The sequence below is a fragment of the Heterodontus francisci genome, chromosome 1 (assembly GCF_036365525.1).
Source record: "Heterodontus francisci isolate sHetFra1 chromosome 1, sHetFra1.hap1, whole genome shotgun sequence".
Lineage (NCBI taxonomy): Eukaryota > Metazoa > Chordata > Chondrichthyes > Heterodontiformes > Heterodontidae > Heterodontus > Heterodontus francisci.
In genome coordinates, this window is record NC_090371.1 from 16137698 (window position 1) to 16158872 (window position 21175).

A 21175-nucleotide genomic window follows, 5' to 3' on the forward strand; every position below is an offset into this window, starting at 1 on the left:
GGTGTGTTCCAGATTCCAACCACCCTCTGGGTGAAAATTTTTTCCTCAAATCCCGCCTGCCCCTTCCCTTAAATCTATGACTTTAATCTGGGTAGTGGTCAGCTGCCTTCTTGAACCACTGAAGTCCATGTGGGGTAGGTACACCCACGGTGCTGGTCGGAAGGGAGTTCCAGAATTTTGACGCAGTGACAGTGAAGGAACGGCAATATAATTCCAAGTCAGGTCGGTGTGTGGCTTGGAGAGGAACTTGCAGGTGGTGGTGTTCCCATACATTTGCTGCCCTTGGCCTTCTAGGTGGTAGAGGTCACGCATACGGAAGGTGCTATCTTCTCACACTGAAGAGTGTCTGCAGAGACTCATCGACAGGATTGCGGCTGCCTGCAACGAATTTGGCCTAACTTAGCTTCAAAAAAATGAACATCATGGGGCAGGACGTCAGAAATGCTCCATCCATCAATATCGGCAACCACGCTCTGGAAGTGGTTCAAGAGTTCACCTACCTAGGCTCAACCATCACCAGTAACCTGTCTCTCGATGCAGAAATCAACAAGCGCATGGGAAAGGCTTCCACTGCTATGTCCAGACTGGCCAAGAGAGTGTGGGAAAATGGCGCACTGACACGGAACACAAAAGTCCACGTGTATCAAGCCTGTGTCCTCAGTACCTTGCTCTATGGCAGCGAGGCCTGGACAACGTATGTCAGCTAAGAGCGACGTCTCAATTCATTCCAACTTCGCTGCCTCCGGAGAATCCTTGGCATCAGGTGGCAGGACCGTATCTCCAACGCAGAAGTCCTCGAGGCGGCCAACATCCCCAGCATATACACCCTACTGAGCCAGCAACGCTTGAGACGGCTTGGCCATGTCAGCCGCATGGAAGATGGCTGGATCCCCAAGGACACATTGTACAGCGAACTCGTCACTGGTATCAGGCCCACCGGCCGTCCATGTCTCAGCTTTAAAGACGTCTGCAAACACGACATGAAGTCCTGTGTCGTTGATCACAAGTTGTGGGAGTCAGTTGCCAGTGATCACCAGAGCTGGCGGGCAGCCATAAAGGCGGGGCTAAAGTGTGGCGAGTTGAAGAGACTTAGCAGTTGGCAGGAAAAAAGACAGAAGCGCAAGGGGCGAGCCAACTGTGCAACAGCCCCAACAACCAATGTTATCTGCAGCACCTGTGCAACAGTCTGTCACTCTAGAATTGGCCTTTATAGCCACTCCAGGCACTGCTTCACAAACCACTGACCACCTCCAGGCGCTTACCCATTGTCTCTTGAGACAAGGAGGCCAAAGAGAAGAGAATCTTAGCAGCCTTGGTGTGTTGCTGCAGTGCATCTTGTAGATGGTACACACTGCTGCCAATGTGTGTCGGAGGTGGAGGGAGTAAATGTTTGCGGATGGGGTGCCAATCAAATGGGCTGCTGTGTCCTGAATAGTATTGAGCTTCTTCAGTGTTGTTGGAGCTGCACCCATCCAGGCAAGTGGAGAGTATTCCATCAGACACCTGACCTGTGCCTTGCAGATGACGGACAGGCGTTGAGGATTCAGGAGGTGAGTTGCGCGCTGCAGGTTTCCTAGCCTCTGACCTGCTCTTGTAGCCACTGTATTTATATGGCTACTCCAGTTCAGTTTCTGGTTAATGGTAACCCCCAGAATGTTGATAGTGGGAGATTCAGCGATCGTAATGCTGTTGAATGTCAAGGAGAGATGGATTCTCTCTTGTTGGAGATGATCATTGTCTGGCACTTGTGTGGCACAAATGTTACTTACCATTTATCAGCCCAAGCCTGGATATTGTACAGGTCTTGCTGCGTTTCTACATGGACTACCTCAGTATCTGAGGAGTCGCGAATGGTGCTGATCATTGTGCAATCATCAGCGAACATCCCCACTTCTGACCTTATGATTTAAGGAAGGTCATTGATGAAGCAGCTGTAGATTGTTGGGCCTAGGACACTACCCTGAGGAACTCCTGCAGTGATGTCCTGGAGCTCAGATGATTGACCTCCAACAACCACAACCATCTTCCTCTGTGCTAGCTATGACTCCAAGCAGCGGAGAGTTTTCCCCCGGATTCCCATTGATTCCAGTTTTGCTAGGGCTCCTTGATGCTCTTTTGTCCATGTTTGAACCAAGGCTGCAATGAGATCTGGAGCCGAGTGGCCCTGGTAGAACCCAAACTGAGCACCACTGAGCAGGTTAATACTAAGCAAGTGCCACTTGATAGCAGTGTTGACGACACCTTCCATCACTTTAATGATGATTAAGAGTAGATTGATGGGGGGGTAATTGGCTGGGTTGGACTTGTCCTGCTTTTTGTGTACAGGACATACCTGGGCAATTTTGCACATTGCCGTGTCTATGCCAGCGTTGTAGCTGTACTGGAACAGCGCAGGAAGTGCTGGAACACAGGTCTTCAGTACTATTGCTGCAATTTTGTCAGGGCCCATAGCCTTTGCAGTATCCAGTGCCTTCAGTCGTTGCTTGATATCACGCGAAGTGAACTGAATTGGTTGAAGACTTGCGTCTGTGATGCTGGGGGCTTCAGGAGAAGGCAGAGATGGATCATCAATTTGGCACTTCTGGTTGAAGATTGTTGCAAATGCTTCAGCCTTATCTTTAGCATGGATGTGCTGAGCTCCCCCACCATTGAGGATGGGGATATTTGTGGAGCCACCTCCGCCAGTCAGTTGCTTAATTGTACAGCAACATTCATGACTGGATGTGGCAGGACTGCAGAGCTTAGATCTGATCCGTTGGTCATGGGATCGCTCAGCTCTGTCTATCACATGCTGCTTACATTGTCTGGCATGCCCTCCTGCACTCTTCATTGAACCAGGGTTGGTTCCCCCGGCTTGATGGTGATGGTAGAGTGGGGGATATGCTGGGCCATGAGGTTACAGATTGGAGTTGAGGGGCGGTAGGTGGTAAATCAGCAGGAGGTTTCCTTGCCCATGTTTGACTTGATGCCATGAAACATCATAGGGTCTGGAGTCGATGTTGAGGACTCCCAGGGCAACTCCCTCCTGACTGTATACCACTGTGCCGCCACCTTTGTTAGGTCTGTCCTGTTGGTGGGACAGGACATGCCCGGGGATGGTGGTGTCTGGGCCATTGTCTATAAGGTATGATTCGGTGAGTATGACTATGTCATAGTCAGGCTGTCACTTGACTAGTTTGTGGGACAGCTTTCCCAACTTTGGCTCAATGCCCCAGATGTCAGTAAGGAAGGTTTTGCAGGGTTGACAGGGCTGGGTTTGCCATTGTCGTTTCCGGTGCGTAGGTCGATGCCGGGTGGTCCATCTGGTTTCATTCCTTATTGACTTTGTAGGAGTTAGAGACAACAGAGTGGCTCGCTGGAGACACATGTAGGCCAGAACCGGTAAAGACAGCAGATTTCCTTCCCTAAAGGGTATTAGTGAACCAGATGGGTTTTTAGAACAATCGACAATGGTTTCATGGCCATCATTAGACTAGCTTTTTTAATTCCAGATTTTTATTAATTGAACCTTCCGCCGTGGTGGGATTTGAACCCATGTCCTCAGAGCAATACCCTGGGTCTCTGGGTTACTAGTCCAGTCACAATGCCACTGCCTCCCCTGTAGATGTAGAAGATCTCACAGCCACTACTGGAAGAACAGGGGAGTTCTGCCCGGTGTCCTGACCAACAGTGCTCCCATTAACCAACACCACCGAAACAGAGAATCACAGGTTATTTATCACAATAATGGCTGTGGGATCTTGTTCTGTGCAAAATGGCTGCCGTATTTACACAGAGGTCAAAAACATCCATGTAATTTGGCTTTTCATTGCAGCAGCTTTATCGGGAGCAGAGTGTGAGCGAGTGAGCAGCTGGGAAGGTCAGTTTGAAAGTAAACTTAGTTTCCTTTTGTTTTCGGCGGAGGCCAGGGGGCTGCTGGGTAAGTAAAACACTATATATTTGGGCGGTTTAAAATAACTTTCCTTTCATTGCAGCAGCTTTTTCGGGAGCAGAGTGTGAGCGAGTGAGCAGCTGGGAAGGTCAGTTTGAAAGTAAACTTAATTTCCTTTTGTTTTCGGCGGAGGCCAGGGGGCTGCTGGGTAAGTAAAACACTATATATTTGGGCGGTTTCTGAACCCGAGACACCACACTTGTAGTGTCTCCCACCCGCCCTCCTCCTCTAACCAAAATAAAAGGACTCGGTGGGGTGTTTATAAGGTAAGGCTTTTTCTGTTTCTCTGGTTTTATCGTGATTGGTAAAAACTTTTCGTTCCTTTTTCATTTATCTAAGTTAACCTTAAGATTAAAAATGGCAGGAGATCTCGGACCCGTGTCATGCTCCTCTTGCTCAATGTGGGAGCTCAGGGACATGGCTGATGTCCCTGACTCCTTCACGTGCAGGAAGTGTGTCCAACTGCAGCTCTTGTTAGACCGCATGACGGCTCTCGAGCTGCGGATGGACTCAATTTGGAGCATGCGTGATGCTGAGGAGGTCGTGGATAGCACGTTTAGCGAATTGGTCACACCGCAGATTAGGATTGCTGAGGGAGAAAGGGAATGGGTGACCAAAAGGCAGAGAAAGAGCAGGAAGGCAGCGCAGGAGTCCCCTGCGGTCATCTCCCTCAAAAACAAGTATACCGTTTTGGATACTGTTGGGGGAGATGGCTCACCAGGGGAAGGCAGCAGTAGCCAGGTCCATGGCACCGTGGCTGGCTCTGCTGTTCAGAAGGACGGGAAAAAGAGTGGAACGGCAATAGTCGTAGGGGATTCGATTGTAAGGGGAGTAGATAGGCGGTTCTGTGGTCGAAAACGAGGCTCCCGAATGGTATGTTGCCTCCCAGGTGCACGGGTCAGGGATGTCTCAGATCGGCTGCAGAACATTCTAAAGGGGGAGGGTGAACAGCCAGTTGTCATTGTGCACATAGGCACCAATGATATAGGTAAAAAACGGGTTGAGGTCCTACAAGCAGAATTTAGGGAGTTAGGAGCCAAGTTAAAAAGCAGGACCTCAGAGGTAGTAATCTCAGGATTGCTACCAGTGCCACGTGATAGTCAGAGTAAAAATGAAAGAATAGTCAGGATGAATGGGTGGCTTGAGAGATGGTGCAGGAAGGAGGGGTTCAGATTTTTGGGACATTGGGACCGGTTCAGGGGGAGGTGGGACTATTACAAATTGGACGGTCTACACCTGGGCAGGACTGGAACCAATGTCCTTGGGGGTGCTTTTGCTAACGCTGTTGGGGAGGGTTTAAACTAATGTGGCAGGGGGATGGGAACCAATTAGGTCAGTTGACAGTAAGGAGGTAGAAACAAAAGCCTGTAAGGAACTAGATAATGAAGTCAGTGTGACTAAGGGGAAGAGCAGGCAGGGAGCAGATGATGAATATAAAGGGACTGGTGGTCTGAGGTGCATTTGTTTTAATGCAAGAAGTGTAGTAGGTAACGCAGATGAACTTAGGGCTTGGATTAGTACCTGGGAGTATGATGTTATTGCTATTACTGAGACTTGGCTAAGGGAAGGGCATGATTGGCAACTAAATATCCCAGGATATGGATGCTTCAGGCGGGATAGAGAGGGAGGTAAAAGGGGTGGTGGAGTTGCATTACTGGTCAAAGAGGATATCACAGCTGTGCTGAAGGAGGGCACTATGGAGGACTCGAGCAGTGAGGCAATATGGACAGAACTCAGAAATAGGAAGGGTGCGGTAACAATGTTGGGGCTGTACTACAGGCCTCCCAACAGCGAGCGTGAGATAGAGGTACAAATATGTAAACAGATTATGGAAAGATGTAGGAGCAACAGGGTGGTGGTGATAGGAGATTTTAATTTTCCCAACATTGACTGGGATTCACTTAGTGTTAGAGGTCTAGATGGAGCAGAATTTGTAAGGAGCATCCAGGAGGGTTTTCTAGAGCAGTATGTAAATAGTCCAACTCGGGAAGGGGCCATACTGGACCTGGTGTTGGGGAATGAGCCCGGCCAGGTGGTTGAAGTTTCAGTAGGGGACTACTTTGGGAATAGTGATCACAATTCCGTAAGCTTTAAAATACTCATGGACAAAGACGAAAGTGGTCCTAAAGGAAGAGTGCTAAATTGGGGGAAGGCCAACTATACCAAAATTCGGCAGGAGCTGGGGAATGTAGATTGGGAGCAGCTGTTTGAAGGTAAATCCACATGTGATATGTGGGAGGCTTTTAAAGAGAGGTTGATTAGCGTGCAGGAGAGACATGTTCCTGTGAAAATGAAGGATAGAAATGGCAAGATTAGGGAACCATGGATGACAGGTGAAATTGTGAGACTAGCTAAGAGGAAAAAGGAAGCATACATAAGGTCTAGGCGGCTGATGAAAGACGAAGCTTTGAAAGAATATCGGGAATGTAGGACCAATCTGAAACGAGGAATTAAGAGGGCTAAAAGGGGTCATGAAATATCTTTAGCAAACAGGGTTAAAGAAAATCCCAAAGCCTTTTATTCAGATATAAGGAGAAAGAGGGTAACTAGAGAAAGGATTGGCCCACTAAAGGACAAAGGAGGAATGTTATGCTTGGACTCAGAGAAAATGGGTGAGATTCTAAACGAGTACTTTGCATCGGTATTCACCGAGGAGAGGGACATGACGGATGTTGAGGTTAGGGACAGATGTTTGATTACTCTAGGTCAAGTCGGCATAAGGAGGGAGAAAGTGTTGGGTATTCTAAAGGGCATTAAGGTGGACAAGTCCCCAGGTCCGGATGGGATCTATCCCAGGTTACTGAGGGAAGCGAGAGAGGAAATAGCTGGAGCCTTAACAGATATCTTTGCAGCATCCTTAAACACGGGTGAGGTCCCGGAGGACTGGAGAATTGCTAATGTTGTCCCCTTGTTTAAGAAGGGTAGCAGGGATAATCCAGGTAATTATAGACCGGTGAGCCTGACGTCAGTGGTAGGGAAGCTGCTGGAGAAGATACTGAAGGATAGGATCTATTCCCATTTGGAAGAAAATGGGCTTTATCAGTGATAGGCAACATGGTTTTGTGCAGGGAAGGTCATGTCTTACCAACTTAATAGAATTCTTTGAGGAAGTGACAAAGTTGATTGATGAGGGAAGGGCTGTCGATGTCATATACATGGACTTCAGTAAGGCGTTTGATAAGGTTCCCCATGGCAGGCTGATGAAGAAAGTGAAGGCGCATGGGGTCCAAGGTGTACTAGCTAGATGGATAAAGAACTGGCTGGGCAACAGGAGACAGAGAGTAGCAGTGGAAGGGAGTTTCTCAAAATGGAGACGTGTGACCAGTGGTGTTCCACAGGGATCCGTGCTGGGACCACTGTTGTTTGTGATATACATCAATGATTTGGAGGAAAGTATAGGTGGACTGATTAGCAAGTTTGCAGACGACACTAAGATTGGTGGAGTAGCAGATAGTGAAGGGGACTGTCAGAGAATACAGCAGAATATAGATAGATTGGAGAGTTGGGCAGAGAAATGGCAGATGGAGTTCAATCAGGGCAAATGCGAGGTGATGCATTTTGGAAGATCCAATTCAAGAGTGAACTATACAGTAAATGGAAAAGTCCTGGGGAAAATTGATGTCCAGAGAGATTTGGGTGTTCAGGTCCACTGTTCCCTGAAGGTGGCAACGCAGGTCAATAGAGTGGTCAAGAAGGCATACGGCATGCTTTCCTTCATCGGACGGGGTATTGAGTACAAGAGTTGGCAGGTCATGTTACAGTTGTATAGGACTTTGGTTCGGCCACATTTGGAATACTGCGTACAGTTCTGGTCGCCACATGACCAAAAGGATGTGGATGCTTTGGAGAGGGTGCAGAGGAGGTTCACCAGGATGTTGCCTGGTATGGAGGGCGCTAGCTATGAAGAGAGGTTGAGTAGATTAGGATTATTTTCATTAGAAAGACGGAGGTTGAGGGGGGACCTGATTGAGGTGTACAAAATCATGAGAGGTATAGACAGGGTGGATAGCAAGAGGCTTTTTCCCAGTGTGGGGGATTCAATTACTAGAGGACACGAGTTCAAAGTGAAAGGGGAAAAGTTTAGGGGGGATATGCGTGGTAAGTTCTTTACGCAGAGGGTGGTGGGTGCCTGGAACGCGTTGCCAGCGGAGGTGGTAGATGCGGGCACGATGGCGTCTTTTAAGATGTATCTAGACAGATACATGAATGGGCAGGAAGAAAAGTGATACAGAACCTTAGAAAATAGGCGACATGTTTAGAGAGAGGATCTGGATCGGCGCAGGCTTGGAGGGCCGAAGGGCCTGTTCCTGTGCTGTAATTATCTTTGTTCTTTGTTCTTTGTCCTTTGTAATTGATAATGTACTAATCTGTGAGCCGACAGGTGATGAGATTGTACATAAACACGAGTTCTTCCTTTCCTGGACTGGTGACACCCGATTTCCCACCACCCCACCTCGATAACATTGGCTATTCAACGTTGGGAGACTCACTCGTTTTGCAGCGTGACAATCCGCCCTGTAGCTGCCGTCAGAACTTCCAGTTCCATCCCTACCACCTTGCTCTTGCCTTCGGCACGTCCCTTCTTCTTCTTTGACATCCTTGCTGTCGTTTCTTTCTCCTTTGTCTGTGTTACAATGTTAATGGGAGGTTACTTTTGATAAATCTATCTATGAAACATCAAACATTTTCTCGCCGATTCCACCCCACTACCTACGTTAATGATCTGACTCTTTGCTGTGTGTACTCTCATCCTTCCCCCCTCTCTCAAAAAGGAGGAGGTGTTGGGTGTCTTGCAAAGCATTAAGGTAGATAAATCCCCAGGGCCTGATGGGATCTACCCCAGAATACTGAGGGAGGCAAGGGAAGAAATTGCTGAGGCCTTGACAGAAATCTTTGCATCCTCATTGGCTACAGGTGAGGTCCCAGAGGACTGGAGAATAGCCAATGTTGTTCCTTTGTTTAAGAAGGGTAGCAAGGATAATCCAGGAAATTATAGGCCGTCAGTGGTAGGGAAACTATTCGAGAGGATTCTTTGGGACAGGATTTACTCCCATTTGGAAACAAACGAACTTATTAGCGAGAGACAGCATGGTTTTGTGAAGGGGAGGTCGTGTCTTACTAATTTGATTGAGTTTTTTGAGGAAGTGACGAAGATGATTGATGAGGGAATGGCGGTGGATGTTGTCTATATGGACTTTAGTAAAGCCTTTGACAAGGTCCCGCATGGCAGACTGGTGCAAAAGGTGAAGTCACACGGGATCAGAGGTGAGCTGGCAAGATGGATACAGAACTGGCTCAGTCATAGAAGACAGAGGGTAATAGTGGATGGGTGTTTTTCTGAATGGAGGGATGTGACTAGTGGTGTTCCGCAGGGATCAGTGCTGGGACCTTTGCTGTTTGTAGTATATATAAATGATTTGGAGGAAAATGTAGCTGGTCTGATTAGTAAGTTTGCGGACGACACAAAGGTTGGTGGAGTTGCAGATAATGATGAGGATTGTCAGAGGATACAGCAGGATATAGATCGGTTGGAGACTTGGGCGGAGACAAATGTGAGGTAATGCATTTTGGAAGGTCTAATGCAGGTGGGAGGTATACAGTAAATGGCAGAACCCTTAGGAGTATTGACAGGCAGAGAGATCTGGGCGTACAGGTCCACAGGTCACTGAAAGTGGCAACGCAGGTGGATAAGGTAGTCAAGAAGGATTGCCTTCATCGGTCGGGACATAGAGTATAAAATTTGGCAAGTCATGTTGCAGCTGTACAGAACCTTAGTGAGGCCACACTTAGAATATTGCGTGCAATTCTGGTCGCCACACTACCAGAAGGACGTGGAGGCTTTGGAGAGGGTACAGAGGAGGTTTACCAGGATGTTGCCTGGTCTGGAGGGCTATGAGGAGAGGTTGGAAAAACTCGGATTGTTTTCACTGGAACGACGGAGGTGGAGGGGCGACATGATAGAGGTTTACAAAGTTATGAGCGGCATTGACAGAGTAGATAGTCAGAAGCTTTTTCCCAGGGTGGAAGAGTCAGTTACTAGGGGACATAGGTTTAAGGTGCGAGGGGCAAAGTTTAGAGGGGATGTGCAAGGCAAGTTTTTTACACAGAGGGTGGTGAGTGCCTGGAACTTGCAGCCAGGGGAGGTGGTGGAAGCAGATACGATAGCGACGTTTAAGAGATATCTTGACAAATATATGAATAGGAAGGGAATAGAGGGATATGGGCCCCGGAAGTGCAGAAGGTTTTAGTTTTGGCAGGCATCAAGATCGGCGCAGGCTTGTAGGGCCGAATGGCCTGTTCCTGTGCTGCACTGTTCTTTGTTCTTTGTTCCCTGGTACCTCACCAATTGGCCATTCTTTCTGTTTATGTTTAGCCAGTGAGCATCATTGGGTTATTTGTCCGTGGAGAATCAAAGCTTTGCTTCGGGGTTCGCACATTCTCCATCAACTGATATGGATCAGCAACAGGAGCCCCAATAGTTTTTTTTAAGAATATAAGAAATGGGAGTATCCCCTTCGGTCCCTCAAGCTTGCTCCGCCATTCAGTAAGATCTGATCTGATCTTGGCTTCACCTATGGTTCAAAAATTTGTCTCACGCAGCCTGGAATATATTCAATGACCGAGCCTCTGAGAGAAGAAATTCCTCCATTTCCAGCTTAAAAGGGAGACCCCTTATTCTGAACCAAGCCCCCTAGTTCTAGATTCTTCCATGAGGGGAAACATCCTCTTCGCATCTACCTTGTCAAACCCCCTCAGAATCTTATATGTTTCAATAAGATCACTTCCCATTCTTCACAACTCCAATGAGTATAGGCCCAACCTTGTCAACCTTTCCTCATGAGACAAACCCCTCATTCCAGGAATCAGCCAAGTGAACCTTCTCTGAGCTGCGTCCAATGCAAGTATGTCCCTCCTTAAATAAAGAGGCCAAAACTGTATGCAGTACTCTAGGTTCAGTCTCACCAATGCCCTGTACAGTTGTCACAAGACTTTGCTATTTTTATACTCCATTCCCTTGCAAAGAAGGCCAACATTCCACTTGCCTTCCTAATTGCTTTCTGTCTCTGCTGCTAACTTTTTGTTTCATGTATGAGGACAAGCAGGCCCCTCTGTACCACAGTATTCTGAAATTTCACTCCATTTAAATATTCTGCTTTTCTATTCTTCCTACCAAAGTGGATAACCTCACATTTTCTTACATTATACTCAATCTGTCTAATTTTTACCCATCGCTTAATCTTTATCCCTTTGCACTGTCTTTGTATCCACCTCACAACATGCTTTCCCACATATCTTTGCATCTTCAGCAAATTTGGCTACAATAATCTGTCCCTCCATCCAAGTCATGAATATGAATTGTAAATAGTTGAGGCCCCAGCATAGATTCCTGTGGCACGCCACTAGTAACAATTTGCTAACTTGAAAATGCCCCATTTATCCTGACTCTGTTTCCTGTTAGTTAGCAAGTCTTAATGTAATGCCCGCCAACACCATGAGCTCTTATCTTGTGTAGTAATCTTTTATGTGGCACCTCATCGAATGCCTTTTGAAAATCCAAATATACATCTACTGATTCCCCTTTCTCCACCCTGCTCATTACATCCTCAAAGAACTCGAATTAATTTGTCAAACATTATTTCTTTTCATAAATACAAAAGCAAAATATTGTGGATGCTGGAAATCTGAAACCAGAGCAGAAAATGCTGGAAATACTCAGCAGGTCTGCAGCATCTATGGATAGAAAAACAGAGTTAACATTTCAGGTCTGTGACCTATCAGAACTGGGAAAAGTTAGAAATGTTTTGAACAAGTGAAAGGGGGAAGGGGGAAGAAGAACAAAAGGGAAGAACAAAAAGGAAGGTGTGTGATAGGGTGGAGGGAAAGAGAAGTTAAATGACAAAAGATTTCATGGTACAAAGCCAAAGTAATGGGACAAGTAAAGAAACAAAAGATGTGTCTGGCTGAGGTGTGAATGGCAGGACAGCAGCTGTCCAATCACAGAGTAAAGGAATTACAAAAGAAACAAGAAGGGGAGAAAAAGAACCAGCAAAACATGAACAAAATGGGGGCACAGGTTATGATCTAAAATTACTGAACTCAATGTTGAGTCTGGAAGGCTGTAAAGTGCCCAGTTGAAAGATGAAGTGCTGTTCCTCGAGCTTGTACTGAGCTTCACTGTAACAGTCGCAAGGTAGGGAATTGAAATGAAAAGTGACAGGAAGCTCGGGGCCATGCTTGCGGACTGAACGGAGGTGTTCCTTAAAGCGGTTACATAGTCTGCATTTGGTCTCCGCAATGTAGAGGATACCACATTGTGAGCAGTGGATACAGTATACTAAATTGAGAAAGGTACAAGTAAATCGCTGTTTCACTTGGAAGGAGTATTTGGGGCTTTGGACAGTGGGAAGGGGGAAGGTAAAAGGGCAAGTGTTGCATCTCCTGTGCTTGCATGGAAAGAAGCCATTTTCCCACCTACATCGTGACTCTTCTGACGCCCTACGTCATTTTGACAATTTCCAGTTTCCTGGTCCCAACCGCCTCCTCTTTACTATGGACGTCCAATCGCTCTACACCTCCATTCCCCACCAGGATGGTTTGAGGGCTCTCCGCTTCTTCCTGGAACAGAGGCCCAACCAGTCCCCATCCACCACCACCCTCCTCCGCCTGGCTGAACTTGTTCTCACATTGAACAACTTCTCCTTCAACTCCACTCACTTCCTTCAAGTAAAAGGTGTCGCTATGGGTACCCGCATGGGTCCTAGTTATGCCTGTCTTTTTGTGTCGAGCATTCTTTGTTCCAGTCCTACTCAGGCCCCCATCCCCCAACTCTTTTTCCGGTACATTGATGACTGTATCGGTGCCGTTTCCTGCTCCCGCCCGGAACTGGAAAACTTTATCAACTTTGCTTCCAATTTCCACCCTTCTCTCACCTTTACATGGTCCATCTCTGACACTTCCCTTCCCTTCCTCGACTTCTCTGTTTCCATCTCTGGGGATAGGTTGTTGACTAATATCCATTATAAGCCCACCGACTCCCACAGCTACCTCGACTACACTTCTTCACACCCTACCTCCTGTAAGGACTCCATTCCATTCTCCCACTTTCTCCGTCTTCGACGCATCTGCTCTGATGATGCTACCTTCCATGACGGTGCTTCTGATATGACCTCCTTTTTCCTCAACCGAGGATTTCCCCCCACTGTGGTTGACAGGGCCCTCAACCGTGTCCGGCCCATTCCCCGCACCTCTACCCTCACCCCTTCCCCTCCCTCCCAGAACCGTGACAGGGTTCCCCTTGTCCTCACTTTCCACCCCATCAGCCTCCATATCCAAAGGATCATCCTCCGCTATTTCCGCCACCTCCAGCGTGATGCCACTACCAGTCGCATCTTCCCCTGTCAGCATTCCAAAGGGATCGTTCCCTCCGCGACACCCTGGTCCACTCCTCCATTATCCCCACCACCTCGTCCCCGTCCCATGGCACCTTCCCCTGCAATCACAGGAGCTGTAATACCTGCCCATTTACCTCCTCTCTCCTCACTATCCCAGGCTCCAAACACTCCTTTCAGGTGAAGCAGCAATTTACCTGTACTTCTTTTAATGTAGTCTACTGTATTCGCTGCTCACAGTGTGGTCTCCTCTACATTGGGGAGACCAAGCGCAGACTGGGTGACCGCTTTGCGGAACATTTCCACTCAGTCCGCAAGCAGGACCCGGAGCTTCCGGTTGCTTGCCATTTCAACACTCCCCCCTGCTCTCATGCTCACATCTCTGTCCTGGGATTGCTGCAGTGTTCCAGTGAAGATCAACGCAAGCTTGAGGAACAGCATCTCATTTACCAATTAAGCACACTACAGCCTGCCGGACTAAACATTGAGTTCAATAATTTCAGAGCAGAGCATGACAGCCCCCATTTTACTTTCATTTTTAGTTATTTTTTCTTCTCTTTTTTTTTACATTCTTTTTTACATTTTTTACAATCTTTTTTTTGCATTTATTTCATTTCATCTTAGTTTGTTCAGTTTGCTTACCCACTGCTTTTTTTTCAGGTTTGTACTTGCTGCTGTTCAATATTCAGTGCATTAATACCTAATCTGTACTAATGCTTTGTCTTTCAACACACCATTAACATACTGTTTGCCTTTGCTCCATGACCTTTTGGTCAGCTATGTGGCCTGGTCCAATCTACACCTTTTCCTTTGTTATCTCGTGCCCCACCCCCACCTCACTTGCTTATAACCTGTGACTTTTCTAATATTTGTCAGTTCCGAAGAAGGGTCACTGACCCGAAACGTTAACTCTGCTTCTCTTTTCACAGATGCTGCCAGACCTGCTGAGTGGTTCCAGCATTTCTTGTTTTTATTTCCGATTTCCAGCATCCGCAGTATTTTGCTTTTATTTTAGTGTTCCGCAGGGATCTGTTCTGGGACCTCTGCTTTGTGATTTTTATAAATGACTTCGATGAGGAAGTGGAAGGCTGGGTTAGCAAGTTTGCCGATGACACGAAGGTTGCTGGAGTTGTGGATAGTGTGGAAGGCTGTTGTAGGTTGCAATGGGACATTGACAGGATGCAGAGCTGGGCTGAGAAGTGGCAGATGGAGTTCAACCTGGAAAAGTGTGAAGTGATTCATTTTGGAAGGTCATTCATTTGAATGCAGAATACAGGCTTAAAGACAGGATCCTTGGTGGTGTGGAGGAACAGAGGGATCTTGGGGTCCATGTCCATAGATCGCTCAAAGTTGCCACCCAAGTTGATAGGGTTGTTAAGAAGGCGTATGGTGTGTTGGCTTTCATTAACAGGGGGATTGAGTTTAAGAGCCGCGAGGTTATGCTGCAGCTCTATAAAGCCCTGGTTAAACCACACTTGGAATATTGTGTTCAGTTCTGGTCGCCTCATTATAGGAAGGATGTGGAAGCTTTAGAGAGGGTGCAGAGGAGATTTACCAGGATGCTGCCCGGACTGGAGGGCATGTCTTACGAAAGAAGGTTGAGGGAGCTAGGGCTTTTCTCATTGGAGCGAAGAAGGATGAGAGGTGACTTGATAGAGGGGTACAAGATGATGAGAGGCATAGATAGAGTGGATAGTCAGAGACTTTTTCCCAGGGCGGAAAGGGCTATCACCAGGGGGCATAATTTTAAGGTGATTGGAGGAAGGTTTCGGGGAGATGTCAGAGGGAGGTTCTTTACACAGAGAGTGGTGGGTGCGTGGAATGCACTGCCAGCGGTGGTAGTAGAAGCAGATACATTAGGGACATTTAAGCGACTCTCGGATAGGTACATGGATGATAGTAGAATGAAGGGTCTGTCGGTAGTTTGATCTTAGAGTAGGTTAAAGGTTCGGCACAACATCGTGGGCCGAAGGGCCAGTACTGTGCTGTACTGTTCTATGTTCTTCCTGTCACTTGTCATTTCAATTCTCTACCTTGCTCCCACTCTGACCTTTCTGTCCTTGGCCTGCTACAGTGTTACAAACATACCAATTAGGAGCAGGAGTAGGCCACTCGGCCCCTCAAGCCTGCTCCGCCATTCAATAAGATCATGGCTGATCTGATCGTATCCTCAACTCCACATTCCCGCCTACTCCAATAACCTTTCACCCACTTACTTATCAAGAATCTATCTACCTCTGCCTTAAAAATATTCAAAAACTCTGCTTCCGCTGCCTTTTGAGGAAGAGAATTCCAAACACACACAACCCTCTGAGAGAAAAAATTTCTTCTCATCGCTGTCTTAAGTGGGCGACCCTTTATTTTTAAACAGTGACCCCTAGTTCCAGGTTCTCCTACAAGAGGAAACATCTTTTCCACATCCACCTGTCAAGACCCCTCAGGATCTTATATGTTTCAATCACATCTTTCTCCATCCCTGGCCACCATACTTTGGTTTGTAAGTTTTGCTTAGTACCAACCACTCCCAAGTGACCTTCATGAGCTAGCATCACCAGTCTACGCCTAAACTTTTGCGGCACTACAAGTCTGTTACATCTGAGAATACACTTTCCAATTGTGCACAGTTCCACCTCATAGTTCAAGAAGGGGAGTAGAGACAGCCCTGGTAATTATAGACCTGTGATCCTTACTTCGGTTGTGGGTAAAATGTTGGAAAAGGTTATAAGAGACAGGATTTATAATCATCTTGAAAAGAATAAGTTCATTAGCGATAGTCAGCACGGTTTTGTGAAGGGTAGGTCGTGCCTCACAAACCTTATTGAGTTTTTCGAGAAGGTGATCAAACAGGTGGATGAGGGTAAAGCAGTGGATGTGGTGTATATGGATTTCAGTAAGGCGTTTGATAGGGTTCCCCACGGTAGGCTATTGCAGAAAATACGGAAGTATGGGGTTGAAGGTGATTTAGAGCTTTGGATCAGAAATTGGCTAGCTGAAAGAAGACAGAGGGTGGTGGTTGATAGCAAATGTTCATCCTGGAGTTTAGTTACTAGTGGTGTACTGCAAGGATCTGTTTTGGGGCCACTGCTGTTTGTCATTTTTATAAATGACCTGGAAGAGGGTGTAGAAGGGTGGGTTAGTAAATTTGCGGATGACACGAAGGTCGGTGGAGTTGTGGATAGTGCCGAAGGATGTTGTAGGGTACAGAGGGACATAGATAGGCTGCAGAGCTGGGCTGAGAGATGGCAAATGGAGTTTAATGCGGAAAAGTGTGAGGTGATTCACTTTGGAAGGAGTAACAGGAATGCAGAGTACTGGGCTAATGGGAAGATTCTTGGTAGTGTAGATGAGCAGAGAGATCTTGGTGTCCAGGTACATAAATCCCTGAAAGTTGCTACCCAGGTTAATAGGGCTGTTAAGAAGGCATATGGTGTGTTAGCTTTTATTAGTAGGGGGATCGAGTTTCGGAGCCACGAGGTCATGCTGCAGCTGTACAAAACTCTGGTGCGACCGCACCTGGAGTATTGCGTGCAGTTCTGGTCACCGCATTATAGGAAGAATGTGGAAGCTTTGGAAAGGGTGCAGAGGAGATTTACTAGGATGTTGCCTGGTATGGAGGGAAGGTCTTACGAGGAAAGGCTGAGGGACTTGAGGTTGTTTTCGTTGGAGAGGAGGAGGAGGAGAGGTGACTTAATAGAGACATACAAGATAATCAGAGGGCTAGATAGGGTGGATAGTGAGAGTCTTTTTCCTCGGATGGTGATGGCAAACACGAGGGGACATAGCTTTAAGTTGAGGGGTGATAGATATAGGACAGATGTTAGAGGTAGTTTCTTTACTCAGAGAGTAGTAGGGGCGTGGAACGCCCTGCCTGCAACAGTAGTAGACTCGCCAACTTTAAGGGCATTTAAGTGGTCATTGGATAGTCATATGGATGAAAATGGAATAGTGTAGGTCAGATGGTTTCACAGGTCGGCGCAACATCGAGGGCCGAAGGGCCTGTACTGCGCTGTAATGTTCTAATCTAATCTAATATCTCATATTGCTCAGAATGGGCAATTCTACCAATTTCCAGCTTGGATTCTCTGTCTGATGTCACTCAATTCTGGGTCTTTGTCTGACTCTCTTTCAATCTCTCTAGTTGTCATTGCTCTGGGTGTAAGATGAACTGCCACAAACCGCACGAATGATTCAGCTTCCTTCTCTAGTGTGTTTGTCCTTCAACTGACTCTATGATGTCTTGGTCAACCAGTTCCTTGATCTTTGCCTCTCTTTCTCTCTCAGACCAAAAGCTGTTCTGCATACAGGCTGAGCTACAGTCTTCACATTCTCATCAATTGTTAATCTCACTTGGCAGCTGTGCAACTTCCTAATTCCTTGAAACACTGATCCAAACTCCTCTCAAAGCTCCGTCAAGGATTTCACAGAATTCACTTTCAATCCTATGTCAGGCAAACCCCAGCTGCCAAGACTGAGGCACACATTATTTTGCAACATGAACATTAAAACATAAAAAATTGCAATCTCGGACTGGGAAGACATTTACATAATACAAGACAATATGGAAACAAAGGGAGCCAGTCCCTGTTTCTCCAATACACAGAAGTGGTCAAACCAGTTATTTTATTTTATTTTTATTTAGAGATACAGCACTGAAACAGGCCCTTCAGCCCACCGAGTCTGTGCCGACCATCAACCACCCATTTATACTAATCCTACATTAATCCCATATTCCTACCACATCCCCACCTTCCCTCACTTCCCCTACCACCTACCTATACTAGGGGCAAGTTCTGGTCGCATGTCTAGCTGGCTGGACCTTTTAGATTTGAACTTCCACTTAAGGATGTGAAGAGACTGTTCCATTAAGGAATTAGTCACATAACTAACCTGTGGGGCAAACCGGGAGTTTTTTTTAATGTGAACTCCCATCAAAGGAATTTGAACTCAGAAAAAGCCATGCGCTCATGCAGTAAAGCCCTTCTCCTGTGACTGAGAACATCTCCTCTCCTGCCTGTCTGCCTGCCTGCCTTCATCTCTTCCCGCAGAACTGCATCACGTGAAAACACATGAAACTCAAAGAGAGAAAGGTTTGCCACATGAACAGAGTTTTAAGATTACTGGGCCCCAACAAATCGCAAGACCACAGCTTCAATCAAGGACTACAGCAAGCTTGAGAAACAGTAACAAGATATTGCCTCAAACTGTTCTAATATTTTCTTCTGCTCTTTTCTATTCCTATCTAGATGTTTATATCACGTGTGCATGCTGGTGTGAGCGCGTCATATATCCGTAGGCGTGAACCGTATTAGAGTTTAAGTTTAAGATTTTAATAAATTTCCTCTTTCTACTTTAAACCAGAGAAAGCCAGTGTGTGCTCATTTCTTTGCTTTATAATTGGAAACTGTGAACACGGATTCACAAAAAGTGGAGCTCAAAACACAGTGTGTTTAAAAATAAAAACCCTGTCACAATAAGACCAGGTAAAGACAGCAATAGACCACTAGACACATTGCTCACTTGGCTGTAACACCTATGTGTAGCACCCCCAAGGTTTGGCCAGTTTCTCTATTCAGAAGAGGCTCACCATCCTCCACAATCACGAAGAATTCCACCTCGACACTCTGATCCTCAGCTCTTACACTCGTTGTGAAGCATCCAACAGTTTGAAGTGGGGTTTTAGATGTGTAAGGATAAAGCTTTTTCGAACATTTTCGAGATGTGCACTTGATTCTCTTTGTCTTCAGTTCCTCAGTGCTCTGCTGTTGACATTACTGTCACTGCCTGAATCTACAATAATGCTCACTTCAACACCCCCAACAATCACTGGAAATTTCTCATGGTTGCTTCCATTGATAGAAAACATGTATCCACAATTGCTATTCATGTCCTCACTCCCTGCATCTTTAGCTCGTCTCACAGTTGTACTACTTCCATCTCTCTTTCCTTTATATAGTTTGCCAGGCTTTCCACTCTGTTCAGCTTTGCTTCTGCACTTCTCAGCAAAATGGTCTCTGCCCCTACATTTTCTACATATCTTTCCCTTGGTAGGGCAGCAATCATCTCTTCCATGGTGCCCCAAGTTGCCACAGCTGAAACACTCTCCTCAGACTTTTGCAGTTTACATTTATGCATACCTGGATTCCGTTGTGTCACTCGCTGCCTCAGAGGTCATCATGTCGTTGGCGGAAATGGGAGTTTCATGCTGTGAATCTGTCCATCCACTGCTTCCAATGCAGCTGCTATCTTCAAAGTATCACCTCCTCTTCCCAGCAGCCTATGTCTCAACTTATCTGACTTGCAATGTTGGACCACTTGAGACATTATCTGGTTATTCAGATCCGTCGCGACATAATTGCATCCATCAGACGCCTGGCTCAAACGAGTCACATTTGGCGGAAAACATGCCTTTGGCATTTGGCATCACCACACAATGGTTCTTCAAAGCTTTCATACTCTGTCTTTTCTCCCGTGTCAGGCAATGTCTTGAAAGCCTCCCTCACCAACACATCTGCATTGAAAAGCAATAAGGCGCATCGCTGTGCTTTCTGCGTCACCGCCTCCAAATACAAACGATGACGGTCAGCATATGCTTCAAACTCCTCCAGCCACGCTTTCCATTTCACAGTGACAGTACTGGCATCACCCGTTGGATTAAATGGCTCAATTCTCCAGACTGCAGATACATCAGCTCCAGCAAATGCCATGACACAATCCTAAATATCTCTGAATTTACCTCGGTATTGTTTGTCTTTATAACTCGTTGCCACTGTAACATCGCAGGCTGAAAAATCACACTGGAAGTCATAGATGTGACTTTAACAAAGATTTAACGAGCTTTATTAAACACTTCTGTTCACTACAGCAGCAATGCTTATCTGACCTTACAACAAACTCCAGGTCAGGTATTCACTTCCAAGTACCATATAGTCTCTAATCTTCAAGCCCACAAATACAGTCATGACAGTGGTGGTCTCAGAACAGGTCACAAGCACGATGGGCCAAATGGCCTCCTTCTTGTACTTCATCAATCTATATCATCCACTGCTACAGCAGCACCCTGGAAATCCAGCACCACCTGAAGTCCAAGATTATTATCTGTAACAATTAGGTCAAAATCCTTTGATTTCACCATAAATGCCCATGTCTCTGGTGCCTATGTAAACAGGTCACGCTGCAATGAGAGGCAACCACCAGTGATGGCGCCATTGCAAATCTGCAAGTCCCAACACCTCAGCATTTACTGCAGAGAAACTTATTCTGCATCGACTCTAAACTTCTCCGCTTTCACCCTTTATCAATGTAATTTTTCACTGTCTCTATCAATATAAAATTCAATTTTACATAAACAAGGACAATGTCGGATTTTAAAATGGAGACCTGAATCAGATCACGCCCACCTTCTCCAAGTATCCTCAGGCCTCAAATCTAACACAATACTTGGTCCTCACTTCCCATAAAATAATCAGCTCTAAATAATAACAAGTTACTGTAACTTACATCAATTTAACTGTTAGTGCAACATCTGGCAACTCCACTTTATCAGCACACGGCCTCAAGTTGGCAAACAGTCGTCACCATGACAACAGTTCGAAGCCCCGCCCATAAAGTTATCATCAAAATTATCCTTTTCAACATAGAGATACATAAATAAAACAAGTGTATATGAATGAGCCTTTTAAATCCAAGTAAAATTAAGAGCCTTTTAAAAATATTCTGGGGATATGCTTTTTAAAATTCGGTCACCACAGCAACGGCACAGGAAGTGGATCGGCGCCATGTTGCTGCGCGCTTCACATATTGGTCGTGAACCCAGATAACGGCAGATGTGACTGCGCATGCTTAACGTTGCAGGACT

At 46.3% G+C, this 21175-nt stretch overlaps 1 protein-coding gene across 7 annotated transcripts in view; it reads right to left on the bottom strand.

Annotated features, from left to right (window-relative positions):
* Positions 1-20901, bottom strand: part of LOC137373915 (coiled-coil domain-containing protein 166-like) — a 73677-nt gene extending 52776 nt beyond the window's left edge. For 2 of the 7 annotated variants that reach the window (XM_068039545.1, XM_068039635.1), the window contains exons 1-2: positions 20818-20893; positions 8422-8555 (exon numbers count right to left, since the gene is read on the bottom strand). In XM_068039545.1, the coding sequence (XP_067895646.1) occupies positions 8422-8528 (107 nt within the window). In that variant the 5' untranslated portion in view covers positions 8529-8555; positions 20818-20893. Of the gene's footprint in view, positions 1-8421; positions 8556-20817 lie in introns of those variants that run through there. The other 5 variants (XM_068039862.1, XM_068039726.1, XM_068040154.1 and 2 more) reach the window with 5 other exon arrangements.
* Between the last annotated feature and the right edge of the window lie 274 nt (positions 20902-21175).